The following is a 13,112-nucleotide window of genomic DNA, read 5'->3' on the forward strand; positions in this document are numbered from 1 at the left end:
GGCAAAAAAAAGCGCCAACAATGGCGAACCCAAAATGGCGAACGTCGCGCGACGTTCGCGAACTTCCGGCGAGCGCGAACACCCGATGTTCGCGCGAACAAGTTCGCCGGCGAACAGTTCGCGACATCTCTAATTGGGGAGGGGGTAGTCCCAGAAAGCTTCATATTTTGTTTATATTCTTTATATTGTCTTATAAATATTTATTAAATTATATTGCCATAGATTTTTCTTTGCAGAGACTCTCATCTATTTACATACTGGTGTTCTTTCTTATCACTGTCAGTAGCCATGATTTCACAGATGAGCTAAACTCCCAAACTTGGACAAATTATCTCTCAGGCATGGGAGCGACCTGATTTTACTCATTCCAAAAGTCTTGTTAAAAGCCGTGATTGGTCAGTAGAAGGCACTTTAAACAGGAAAAAGAATTGTCTGAATCTGGAAGAGACTGTTGGGAGAGAAGCACATGCAAGTATGGAGAGATATCCAAGAACAAACGAAAAGATTCTTTTATAACAGCTTTATTTCTGATTATACAAATCACACAGAGATCAGCGAGTTTCATCACCACATCAGTATATGTGACAGTGTCCCCAGCTGCAGACGAAAGCCATTATATAATTGTATTGTTACCATAAACCATACACTTGGCTTATTATTTGTACATATAATTATACTGCACAGAAATCAGAATTCTCCTCACCGAGCTGAGGGCTTAGGCTATAGAGATACCATACTTTTTCATTACCATTTGCATAATTATGCCACTTATATATTATATAATAATATAATGCATTTGTTGTTAAATCTATGTGCTATATGAATAATCAATATATTTATAGATATAAATATACAATAATAATAATAATACCTTGATACAAAGTACATAGTCATCAGTAGAGAGACAAGCTACCCAAACACCCAAAGCAACACCAGCTATACAGCCTACCCATTTAGGACCCGACCCAGACCTCTTCTTTTATGCTTTCATGCTGGTCATAGTAAGGGCAGGTAGATCTGCAATGGATCTGGTTAACTATCCCTGGGGTCTTGAAGAACTGAACTGATCCTAAAATGTGTGAGTACCATTTCTTGTCGCCAAAATACGATGGTGACCTAAGCATCCATCTGCCCTACCTTTTTCCACATCTTGATGGGCACAGGAATAAAACCACCACCATTGTCTCCAGAAGGCTAACACCTTTCTGGTACTGCTGGCCCAACTGTGCTTGTGTGGGTTGCTACTAAATATATAATTATGCACATACATATAATTCCTCTTTAGAAACCCCACCACACGTCACTGCTATTGGCCACTTGTAATCATTGGAGTAGAGAAAATTCTACTACATTTCAAGCTTTACCGCTTCTTAGATTCATGCCTCCAATGGGCATTACATAGACCTCACATGTACCACAGAGATCCTCAATCAATTTCACTTGAGTAAAATTCTATCTTTAGTCAGACAAACAATATCAATTTTCTTTCCCCTCTGCACTTTCCAGTTGAGCCTCTGCCAGGACCTCAAGGAGATGTGGCCTGAACAAGGATTTTTTGCACTGTGCGTTTGGTCACGGTGCTACAATTCTGTAAAATCTCATTTGGTTTTGGCCTGGCTGGAATTTTAGGAGCACGAAAAGCTGGCTCAATGGCTGACAGAGAGGTGTTAGAGCCGCCTGCTGATGACTCCCCATCCGAGACTGAGGGTGAACTTGAACTATCCAGATCGGAAGCGATGGAAGAACTCTTATTGGATGTGACTGATGCATCACCCACAGACTGAGACCGGTCTCTATCCTCCTTCATGATTTCATCTCGCCCTTCATAGAGATTTGGAGTAGAAATGTGCAAGTCTCGGCCAAGAATGTTCTTGAACTTCTCACATGGATTCCTGTATGGCTTTAGATAGATGGACGGGATATATCCTGACCTCCTGTTGTACCTAGAGTAATGTACCACATAATGCATTAGAATCACTTATCTACTGCATTGGATGTGTGCTAACAATTTCTTATTATAATATTTGGTGTAAGATCTATGAAGCCAAGTGCAACCAATCGAAATGGAGACTTGATGATGCTCTGTAGCACAAAGATGATCCTACCTGATCAGCCACCAGCCATTGTCAGATTTTTCCAAAACTTCCACAATGACTCCGATACCGATGGAAATTTCGTCAAAGTTCTGGGCCTCGTAGGCTTTCAATACAACACAAAAGGTTCCTGTGAAGAAAAAAGATATAAATTATAATGGTGTAGAGTAAGGAATTCTAGACTGATGGTCTACTTGAGATGGCGTGTAGGATTCTTCAATGAAGGTGGAACCCTTCAGTCAAGTGTGGCTTCTGTTGTCTAAACCAAACATGCCAGGGCTGTTCAGTTTCCAGCATTCCTGGCCAAGTCTTTGCTTAGTTTTCTTTGCATCCAATAGAAAGTCTACTGACTCCTAAGTTGCCTTTCCACCAAAACCCTCAAGTGACATGAATCCTTCTTTCTTGATATCATGATATGAGACACAAACTTTTAATGACACTATGGTTCATCTACTTCTTGGTCACTCATAACCTTTCCCACAGAACATAGATCATGTCTCTCTCCTCTTTGTGTTCTTTTTAAAACCATAAGGACCAACAAAAGCGTTGGACTCAGAACCTACCTTCTTGACATGCTTGGTTTCCACAGCCATCTTCAGTATTTCTGTGGGCCTTCAAGTAAGGTGCTGGAAACCAGGCAATTTGCCGATCTTCATTCTCAACCAACCACCACCCTGTAATAGGAGAATCATTAGGCTATAGTATATCCAAGACTAACTACTAGATCTAGTTGTTTCCTTGTTCCCTGGGAACCCAGTGCTTCAGCATATAATGTGGTGTAAATGTATAGAAATGCTACACAAGTTGTTGGCAACCGGGTCAAAGATTTGATCACAGTTGATGCCCATGCAGAGCAACCAGGAAAGGACAACACCCAAGGGTCAGTCTGATCGAATGTCAACACCTCCGACATTCTGATCGATATCTGCCCTAATAAACTGGGGATTGGGGAGCTATTGGGGTGCTATTGTTTTGGCCCATACATAGTCTACGGGTTAAAGACTCACAAGTGACCATCCAGCTATTCAATATGGTCCCGTGTATGGTTATCTATATTCACAATTTTAGCCTTGTCTAAGGTACAATCATCCCTGGCTGGTCACAACCTTTCTTATCCACTCCCTTAACACTTTTGTTATCATAAAGTAGACAAGAAGTCGACCAAGAGAACAAAAAAGTCTGATGTCATTAGTGGTGTGACCAGATGAGCAAGGATATAAATGTAACATTCCATAGTAAAAGTTGTCAGGGGGTGTTGAAACCTATAGTTCAACAGAATGTGGAGCATTAGAGGTTGACTATCGCAATCATATTCTCATGCCATCTGTAGCCAGATGTGGCCTTCCTCCTACTAACCCAGTTCTAGATTAAGCCTAGTACACCCAAGCCATGGAACCCACCTGTGCTTTCTTTCACCAACACATCCAGCAGCTCATGCTTCTTTGCAGTGAATGGCTTGTTTCTCAGGTCAACTGTTTCAAAGTCAGCAGTGCAGAGATAAGTCAACGAGACGAGGGGTCCGGAGACATTAAAATTTTGATTCTGGCAGATGCTCCTCTCTTCCTTGGTGTCGGAAGGCATTATCACCAGACTGGAACAAACACAATGACAAGTTCTTTCTGTTAACATTAAGCCACACAAACAACACAGGACTGATGTTTCCTTCCCTTAAAGATACAAAGGATCTCCTGACAAGCCACCGCACTGTAAATTGCTACAAAATATGCAGCAGGGTTTCTGACTGGAGAATGGTCCTGCATAATGAATTAATCAATATGCATGTTCATTCTCCAATCAGGAAGAACGTATAAGGAAATGCTCAATACATATTGAGATGTTGCCTGGAACAACATCAACAAAGTCAAAAACCACATGCAACTCTATATTGTTTTGGAGGCCAAGGTTCAATGCGACCCCCCCCCCAACCAACTTTAGATTCCAAGATGAAATGGGTGGTGGGAGTCGTCTATGAGAGGCAATAGAAAACAGCACCTCGTTTTTGGGTGATCAGCATTACCTGTTTTCTGGGAATGATGGATTCAAGTCGTTATTGTGCAGGGTAAAAAACTGCACCATGATGGGGCACTGCGAGATCTTGGCGTCAAGCTTCAGCAATGCGCAGCAGTAGGTCTCCAGCTGCCGCAGTCTCTCTAAGTACTTTCTGGAGTCTTTTTTCTTGGAGCCTCTACGTAAGGCATCTGAAAAGAAAGCAACAAATATTTTTGTTAGAAGACAATAAATCACAAAAGCAAATAAAGGGTAAAAATATATAGTTTTTAGTGAGCAGTGCCATCTACTGGCAAAACATTGCAATGATCATACTACACAAATGAAGACGGTGTTATAGCCTGCGAGACAAGCTAGGAGGCGCTAGAGATGTTTTTTCCACCGCACTTACACCTCAAAACAAGTCAGAAAGCATCAGAGTTATCAAGTATTGCAGAGAGTTTAATTTGAGCAAAGGTCAGTACCAACCCTGTTATTAAAGCAACAGCCACACCAAAAATGTGTTTTAAAGTATTAAAATATACTGGTATATTTTACCAGTAAAACTGGTAAAACTGGTGTGGTGGCTTCGTAGTCATGGGGTTATTCAGTGTGAAAAAGGAAAAAAAGGCACAGGTTACATAGCGCGTAGCAGATAAACTATATAGTGTACAATAGGGCTTATTTATTAACACTGGGCAAATATGCCTATGGGCAGTAACCCATAGCAGGTAGAACAATGAATGCAACAATTTGATTGACTGCCATGGGTTACTGCCCGGTGTTGATAAATTACCCCAATGGGTGTGGCTTCCTGTGTTAGAACTGAAACCATGGTATTGTGCAGAGTTTATTGGTGATCTGCTGTGTAACCTGTGCCATTTAGCCCATATCAGAATGGCTACATCACAGCTATACCCAGTTTTGTCAGTGCAGGGCAACAATACATTATATTTTTATTACTTGAACACACTTTCATTTTGTTGGACCTAGGGATGCACCAAATCCAGGATTCGGTTCGGGATTCAGCCACGATTCGGCCTTTTTCAGCAGGATTCAAATTCAGCCGAATCCTTCTGTTTGGCGAACCAAATCTGAATCCTAATTTGCATATGCAAATTAGGGATGGGAAGGGAAATCTCATGACTTTTTATCACAAAAAAATGAAGGAACTAAAAAATGTTTTCCCTTTCACACCCCTAATTTGCATTTGCAAATTAGAGTTCGGATTCGGTTTGGTTTTCGGCCGAATCTTCCGCAAAGGATACGGGGGTTCGGCCGAATCCAAAAAAGTGGATTCGGTGCATCCCTAGTTGGACCACAACTCGCAAGGGTTGAAGCATGCTGAGAGTTGAGCTGTAGCAAGATAAGTGATGGACTAGAACTTTTTGTCTTCAGCGTTTCAAGGCCCTAGCAGTGTCGGACTGCGCCGGCCCAGGTCTGTACCCACATCTGCCCTTAATGGCGCGGCCCCCTTTGTCGGAGGTCGCGGCAAAAAAAAGGCAGAGGCTGTGTGCGCATGCACATATACACGGCGGCACTCACATGCGTACAAACGCGGTGCCGCACGCAGGCTCATGGGCATGGCGTGGCAGGGTTGGGGCTGAAGGGGGGCCCTGGGGCAGTAGCCCCTGTGGGCCCCCGGCCCCCCATTTCGACCCTGGGCTGTAGTATCAGTAAAAAAGTTGGTTGATGTTGGACAAATACCCTTTTCACCCAAGGAGTGCCCACTATTGCTGATGACAGCCCTCTTCTCACCCTTCAGCCTTATATCACTCTGTTCTTTATTAGATTGAGCCCCTTTCATATGGCTACATATACCAAGTGAGAGTACCTTTAGGACAAAAGTTTGGTAAAACCCATGGCCATACTGGTTACTCTGCAAATACCATGTATACTTATGCCTTTGTGTTGGACCTGCCGTCCTTTAATTCCAATGATACAGTGCCCTCAGGTGGGAGATTATCATGGTAAAATAGTGACTTGGCTTTGGGAAAGCATCAGACTTGGGACAAGACTATTATTCACATCATGTCCCTTTTAATGGCAAACCAGTGCCAATGCCGTGTGTCAGAAACCTCTCCCAGGATGGCACCTGCACCCGGACCCACAATTATTTGTAAACCCCGTGTATAGGGGGACAAGGAGATACAGTTTAGATATCTCATGACACACTTTGTGTTTCTTGGCATTGTCCTTTATGAACCTGTCGTAAATCTGTTGTGTTTGCGTCTGTATCTGACACTGGTTACACAATAGAGTGTGACCTTTATACCTTTAGCTATTGTTTTCCTCCCTTATGCCGTAAGCATTGTTTCTGCTCGGGTGCAGGCAGACGAGGTGGATTTTGGCACCAAAACGAGCCATTTTGCATTTCGCCCCAACATCTGCCTGCAATTGAAAAGGCAAGGGGAGCAGCAGGGCAGCCGATTCTCCAACTGAGGAGAGTTCACATTGCTAAACATCATCTGGCCCTAGCCTTAGGGACCCCTGGAAAACAGAGGTCCCAGGACAAATTTTGTTAGCCTAAAAACCCTAACTATATAGACTTTGGTCACCCCCTGCCTCGAGTATGACAATGGCCAAGTGGTCATTTAATGGCCGGCAGCAGCATAATTAAAAGTTATTTGAACCCCATTGGAAAATCCATTTAAGATCCCCTCATTCCAATACCACAATTACCTTACCCGACCCTCATACCCCACATTTTAGGATATATGATTTGGGTATTTTAGGACCCTCAGTTGGGCTACATCTACTCCTGAGCCCCAGCAGTCTGTTCTCCCTGTTATTATGTCCCTGTTACTGACAAGCTGTGACTAGTGATGGGAATATCTGACACATTTCACTTCGCCCAAAGCGAAAATGCATTGCACTCTATGTGGCATCAATTTTTTCTTTACGTGCGACAATTTTTTCAGCCATTGAAGTCTATGGGCGGCATTTTCGCGGTGAAACTCAGCGAAAATTTTCGCTCATCACTAGAGCCTGTCTCCAAGATCCTGCAGTGTGTGTCTGTGTGTGTGTGTGGGGGGGGGGGTTCTAGTAAATTGTAATCTTGTTATTGTTTTCTGCACACAGCTGCTTGGCAATATATTCAGGCAAATTAACTCACCCCACACTCAGGTCTGGAGAAGAGAAAACCAGGATTCCCAGACCTCCCTTGATAATAATATAAGCAGATCCCAGATCTCAGTGTTACCTTTAAGCTTGGGGATTGTCCTCTCTGATTTCTTCATTGCCCCGGCTTCTAATGGGAATTTCCTCTTAAGTTCTTTCTGCGATGAAGGAGAAAACTGTATGTTAATCCTTTGTATTAGAAAGGCTGGACACTGTCATGTGTAATTATCCATCATCCGACCCCAAGGTTTGGGACCTGTGTTCTATTTCAAAGAGGGGCCCATTAAAGACTGAGTTCCCCTTTATATTAAAGGGATACTGTCATGGGAAAAAAAATAATTTAATAGTGCTGCTTCAGCAGAATTCTGCACTAAAATCCATATCTCAAAAGAGCAAACAGATTTTTTTATATTCAATTTTGAAATCTGACATGGGGCTAGACATATTGTCAATTTCCCAGCTGCCCAAGTCATGTGACTTGTGCTCTGATAAACTTCAATCACTCTTTAAACTGCTGTACTGCAAGTTGGAGTGATATCACCCCCTCCCTTTCCCCCCAGCAGCCAAACAAAGAACAATGGAAGGTAACCAGATAACAGCTCCCTAACACAAGATAACAGCTGCCTGGTAGATCTAAGAACAGCACTCAATAGTAAAAACCCATGTCCCACCGAGACACATTCAGTTACATTGAGAAGGAAAAACAGCAGCCTGCCAGAAAGCATTTCTCTCCTAAAGTGCAGGCACAAGTCACATGACATGACAGGGGCAGCTGGGAAATTGACAAAATGTCTAGCCCCATGTCAGTTTTCAAAATTGAATATAAAAAAAATCTGTTTGCTCTTTTGAGAAATGGATTTCAGTGCAGAAGTCTGCTGGAGTAGCACTATTAACTGATGTGTTTAAAAAAAAAAAAAAACATGTTTTCTGATGACAGGATCCCTTTAAGGAGGCTAAGACCAGAAATACAATTGTTTCAATCGCAATCACATCTATAAATATCTCTAAAGTTTACATCAAACATTTCTCACGCCCCTAACTGGTTGCTAGGATAAATAGGACTCTGGCAACCACTAAAATGGAGAGCTGCACAGGAAAAAAGTGCATTCAAAATAAATTGCAGAAGAATGAATAACCTTCTCCGTAGATGTGGTTGAAAAAAGACACAAATCGATCCAGTTCAACCTTTCCTACACATAATATTATTGTTAATATGTATTTATCAAACACCTACCTGCCAACGTCATTCAAAAAGTGACTCAGAACCCTTATCAGTGCTTTATGCTAGGTTGTGAGTGTGAGTGTGGGGGGTTGTACATTCATTGTGGTGAAGATGAGTCAGATTTGGACCTGCTACGGTAGAACTCATACCTGCAAAGGGCATTTACCTGGAATTTTGTAAACTCCTCCACTGTTCTGTAAATTAAAACCTTAATGTGGTCCGACCAAAGCACAGAGAACATGTACGTCTGCAGGGAAAAAACAATGCACAGTTATTATAGTTATAGTAATATTGTTACTCTGCACAGTATATACAAATAGAGAGAGAGAGAGAGATAGATGATAGATCGATAGATAGATAGATAGATAGATAGATAGATAGATAGATAGATAGATGATAGATAGATAGATAGATAGATAGATAGATAGATAGATAGATAGATAGATAGATAGATATAGATATAGATAGATAGATAGATAGATGATATACAGATAATAGATAGATAGATAAAGAGAGAGAGAGAAAGAGATAGATAGATGATAGATACATAGATAATAGATAGATAGATAGATAGATAGATAGATAGATAGATAGATAGATAGATAGATAGATAGATAGATAGATGATAGATAGATATAGATAGATAATAGATAGATAGATAATAGATAGATAGATAGATAAAGAGAGAGATAGATAGATAGATAGATAGATAATAGATAATAGAGAGAGAGAGAGAACGAACAAGACAGACAGGCTGACAGACAGATAATGGCTAGATAGATATCAAGGGGTTGTTCACCTTTGAGTTAACTTTTAGTATGATATAGAGAGTGATATTCTGAGACAATTTGCAATTAGTTTTCATTTTTTATTATTTGGTTTTTGAGTTATTTAGCTTTTTATTCAGCAGCTCTCCAGTTTGCAATTTCAGCAATCTGGTTGCTAGGGTCCAAATTACCCTAGCAACCATGCAATGATTTGTTTATAAGAGACTGGAGTATGAATAGGAGAGGAGTAATACAAAGTAGCAATAACAATTAATTTGTAGCCTTACAGAGCATTTGTTTCTTAGATGGGGTCAGTGATCCCCATTTGAAAACTGGAAAGAGTCAGAAGAAAAAGGCAAACAATTCAAAAACTATATATAAAAAAAAAAAATAATGAAGACCAAATGAAAACTTTCTTAAAACTGGCCAGTCTTTAATAAAAGTTAACTTGAAGGTGAACCTCCCCTTTAACAGACCTGTGTGTGCAAGGCAGACTTCTGTGACATTGTTTCAAGAGTAAGAACCCGCAGTGCAGAAAGGGACAGGCAAACATTGATTTCGATGGCAGTTACACTGACCAATAGCTTTGAATACATTGAGCATTTCTACTGTATGTATATTAAGAGGTGGATTTTTATCCCCTTTAAAGGGTTGGTTTACCTTCAAGTTAACTTTCAGTATGTTATAAAATGGCCAATTCTAAGAAATTTTTTAGTTGGTCTTCATTATTTATTTTTTTATAGTTTTTGAATTGTTTGCCTTCTCTCAAACTCAAAAACCGCAAATAATAAAAAATGAAAACCAACTGCAAATGGTCTCAGAGTATTACCCTCTACATCATACTAAGGGGCAGATTTATCAAGGGTCGAATTTCAAAGTAATCAGATTTTTTTTGAACTCCCATAACTTCGAAATTTGAATAAAAAAAGATCAATCATTATACAAGGTGTAAATGATGTAAATCCCCTGGTTTATACCGAACAGTTACATTGAGCAGGTGCCTCTAGTTCTTTATTGTATTATTCTCTGCAAATTTATTTTTCTCTCATTTTTATTTTCATTTTTGAATTATGGTAAAATGTAAAAATTACTTGTTTTCGTGAAAAAATAAAGAATAAATAAAAAAAAATCTGGGTTTTTAACTTCAGAGGAATAGGCTGTGTTCGAATCAAAGTTTTACCGCATTTGATCAAATTAGAATCAAAGGATTTGCCCCATAAAACCTTGATTTTTCTCGAAAATGACAGGTGCAAATTCACTAAAGCGCGAAGAGGCTAATGCTAGCGCAAATTCACCAGCGTGACGTCATTTCGTTACTTCGCCCATTTACTAACGGGTGCTGGCGTAAATTCACTAGCGAAGTGGACCTACTCTAGCGCTACTTCACACCCTTACGCCAGGCGAAGTTGCGCTATGGCGAAAGGATGTAACTATGCTAATTAACTAACTTGCGCATTTTACTGAACGTACCTCTTACGCCAGACTTGCCTTCGACCACCTCAGACCAGGCGAAGTGCAATAGAGTAGATAGGGCTTGCTTTAAAAAAAGTTGAAATTTTTTCTATGTCCCAAAAAATGCTGGCGTCTTTTACTTTTTTAAGGGTGATAGGCTGAAAAAGATCGTAAATTTTTTTGGGGGCACGCTCCTTCCCCCCTATATTTCCTATTTTATTTTATGAAGCTTTCCCAGGCTTGTGTAATGTAATGTATTTGCTGCTACATATAGGTCCATTGTACTTTAACTTGGCGCCGTATGTAAATTAGGCATCGCTAGCGTAACTTTGCTTTGCTTGACGAATTAACGCTAGCGCGATTTCGCTACCTTTCACCTTCCTGAGCGCAATTGTATTTTAGTGAATTAGCGCTGCCCTGGCAAAGTGCAGCGAAGGCGTCGCTAGTGTATTTTTGGCGCTTAGTGAATTTGCCCCCAAATAGGTCTAGGAGGTCCCTCATAGGCTAAAACAGCAATTCGGCAGGTCTTAGATGGCGAATGGTCGAAGTCGAATTTTTTTCAAATTTGAATCGAATTTTGATCTTTTTGATAGTCAAAGCACACAAAAATAGCTCGAATTTTCAGTTCGACCCTTGATAAATCTGCCCCGTAGAGTTAACTCAAAGGTGAACAACCCCTTTACTCAGCTGGCTTCTGCTACATTGCTTCAGTGGGCAGAACCAGCCATGCAGATAGATATAGACTACTATATATATATATATATATATATATATATATATATATATATATATATATATATATTATAATATATTGGAAATTTGCTTAGAATTACAATTTCTGAAATCAGGAAAACAATTTACGTTTGTGTTTACATCCCCTTTGTACAGGGCTACTAACCTTGTGGTTGCCATGGTGCATGAGTCCGACCCCTTGCACTTCTACGGGGTGCCGGCTGCTGCTCTGCTTCATGGTTCCTGAGTGCCTGGGATGCTGCTGAGACTTATCGTTGAGATGCTGAGCCTGCCAATGCTGAAATAAATAGGCTGGGAGGGGGGCAGAGCCACTAAACTCCCTGCCAATCAGGAAGCAGCTTCTCTGGTTACTTTCCTCTGTTATGATGCAATGGCAAGAGAAAGGAAATTTCTGTTGCAATTTGTAGAACAATCATAGGAGCAAGTTGTTTCCTCTTTGCCTTTGTTCTGTGCAACTGTAACATTTGCCCATATGATGGAAGTCTCTGCATTGGCAGCTTCCCCTGGCACTGAGCCCTCGAGCCTTCACTTAGCACTTGTATGTATTGTAGAGGTATGAGACCTGTTATCCAGAATGCTCAGGACCTTGGTTTTGCCGGATAACGGATCTTTCGGTAATTTGGAGCTTCATAACTTAAATCTACTATAAAATCATTAAAGGGGTGGTTCACCTTTAAGGTAACTTTTATTATGTTATAGAACGGCCAATTCGAAGCAACTTTTCAATTGGTCTTCATTATTTATTATTTAAAGTTTTCTAGTTATTTGCCTTTTTCTTCTGACTCTTTGCAGCTTTCAAATGGGGGTCACTGACCCTATTTAAAAAACAAGTGCTCTGTAAGGGTACAAATGTATTGTTATTGTTACTTTTTATTATTGGTCCTCTCCTATTCATATTCCAGCGTTTTATTCAAATCAATGCATGGTTGCTAGGGTAATTTGTACCCTAGTTACCAGATTGCTTAAGATGCAAATTGAAGAGCTGTTGAATAAAAAGCTAAAACAGTTATTTCAAAGGTGAACAACCCCTTTAAGTGGCATATTTATCAAGGTTCGAATTTCAAATCTGAAAAACTTCGAAATTCAAAAAGACCAACCGAAATTAAGTCAAAGGTTTTTTTTGCCCGAATAGGTCAGGTTTTGATCGAATCGGTTAGTATTTGGCCGAATTCGAATTGTACGAATCAAAGTAATATCACATTTGTTCGAATTCGAATCAACATTTTTCCCCCAAAAAAACCTTTGATTTTTCAAAGCCCACCAATTAACTCCAAATAGGTTCTAGGAGGTCCCCCATAGGCTAAAACAGCAGGTTTTAGATGGCAAATGGTCAAAGTCAAATTTTTAAAGAGACAGTACATGATAAATTTGGACTAGTCGAAGTACACAAAAAATAGCTCGAAATTGATAAATCTGCCCCTAAATTAACCCAACAGGATCGTTTTGCTTCCAATAAGAATTAATTATATATTAGTCTGGGATCAAGTACAAAGTATTTGATCCCATATTAACTATGTAACTATTTACTGTTCTATTATTACAGAGAAAAAGGGAATCATTTTTAAAACCCTGGATTATTTAATTATAATGGAGTACCAGCCTGTCCCATATGAAGTGAACGAGAATCAGTAGTGGGGCATCTCTCTGCTGCAGGAGAATACACCCCATGTGACTTAGCCCTAAAAAAAAAAAATCGTTTTAAAGGGGAACTATCACGAA

The 13,112-nt window shown here is 40.2% G+C and overlaps 1 protein-coding gene across 1 annotated transcript; it reads right to left on the reverse strand.

The window, feature by feature from the left end:
* Positions 1 to 446: 446 nt before the first annotated feature.
* On the reverse strand, positions 447 to 11,636 carry noxo1.1.L (NADPH oxidase organizer 1 L homeolog). Its single transcript, XM_018236615.2, has 8 exons — positions 11,539 to 11,636; positions 8,588 to 8,668; positions 7,282 to 7,357; positions 4,111 to 4,291; positions 3,494 to 3,684; positions 2,657 to 2,767; positions 2,106 to 2,223; positions 447 to 1,943 (listed from the first exon to the last, which is right to left on the reverse strand). The coding sequence occupies exons 1-8, from the start codon at positions 11,608 to 11,610 to the stop codon at positions 1,526 to 1,528; spliced, it is 1,248 nt and encodes a 415-aa protein (XP_018092104.1). The 5' UTR covers positions 11,611 to 11,636; the 3' UTR covers positions 447 to 1,525.
* Positions 11,637 to 13,112: the final 1,476 nt, after the last annotated feature.

Source organism: Xenopus laevis, chromosome 9_10L (assembly GCF_017654675.1).
Source record: "Xenopus laevis strain J_2021 chromosome 9_10L, Xenopus_laevis_v10.1, whole genome shotgun sequence".
Classification (NCBI taxonomy): Eukaryota; Metazoa; Chordata; class Amphibia; order Anura; family Pipidae; genus Xenopus; species Xenopus laevis.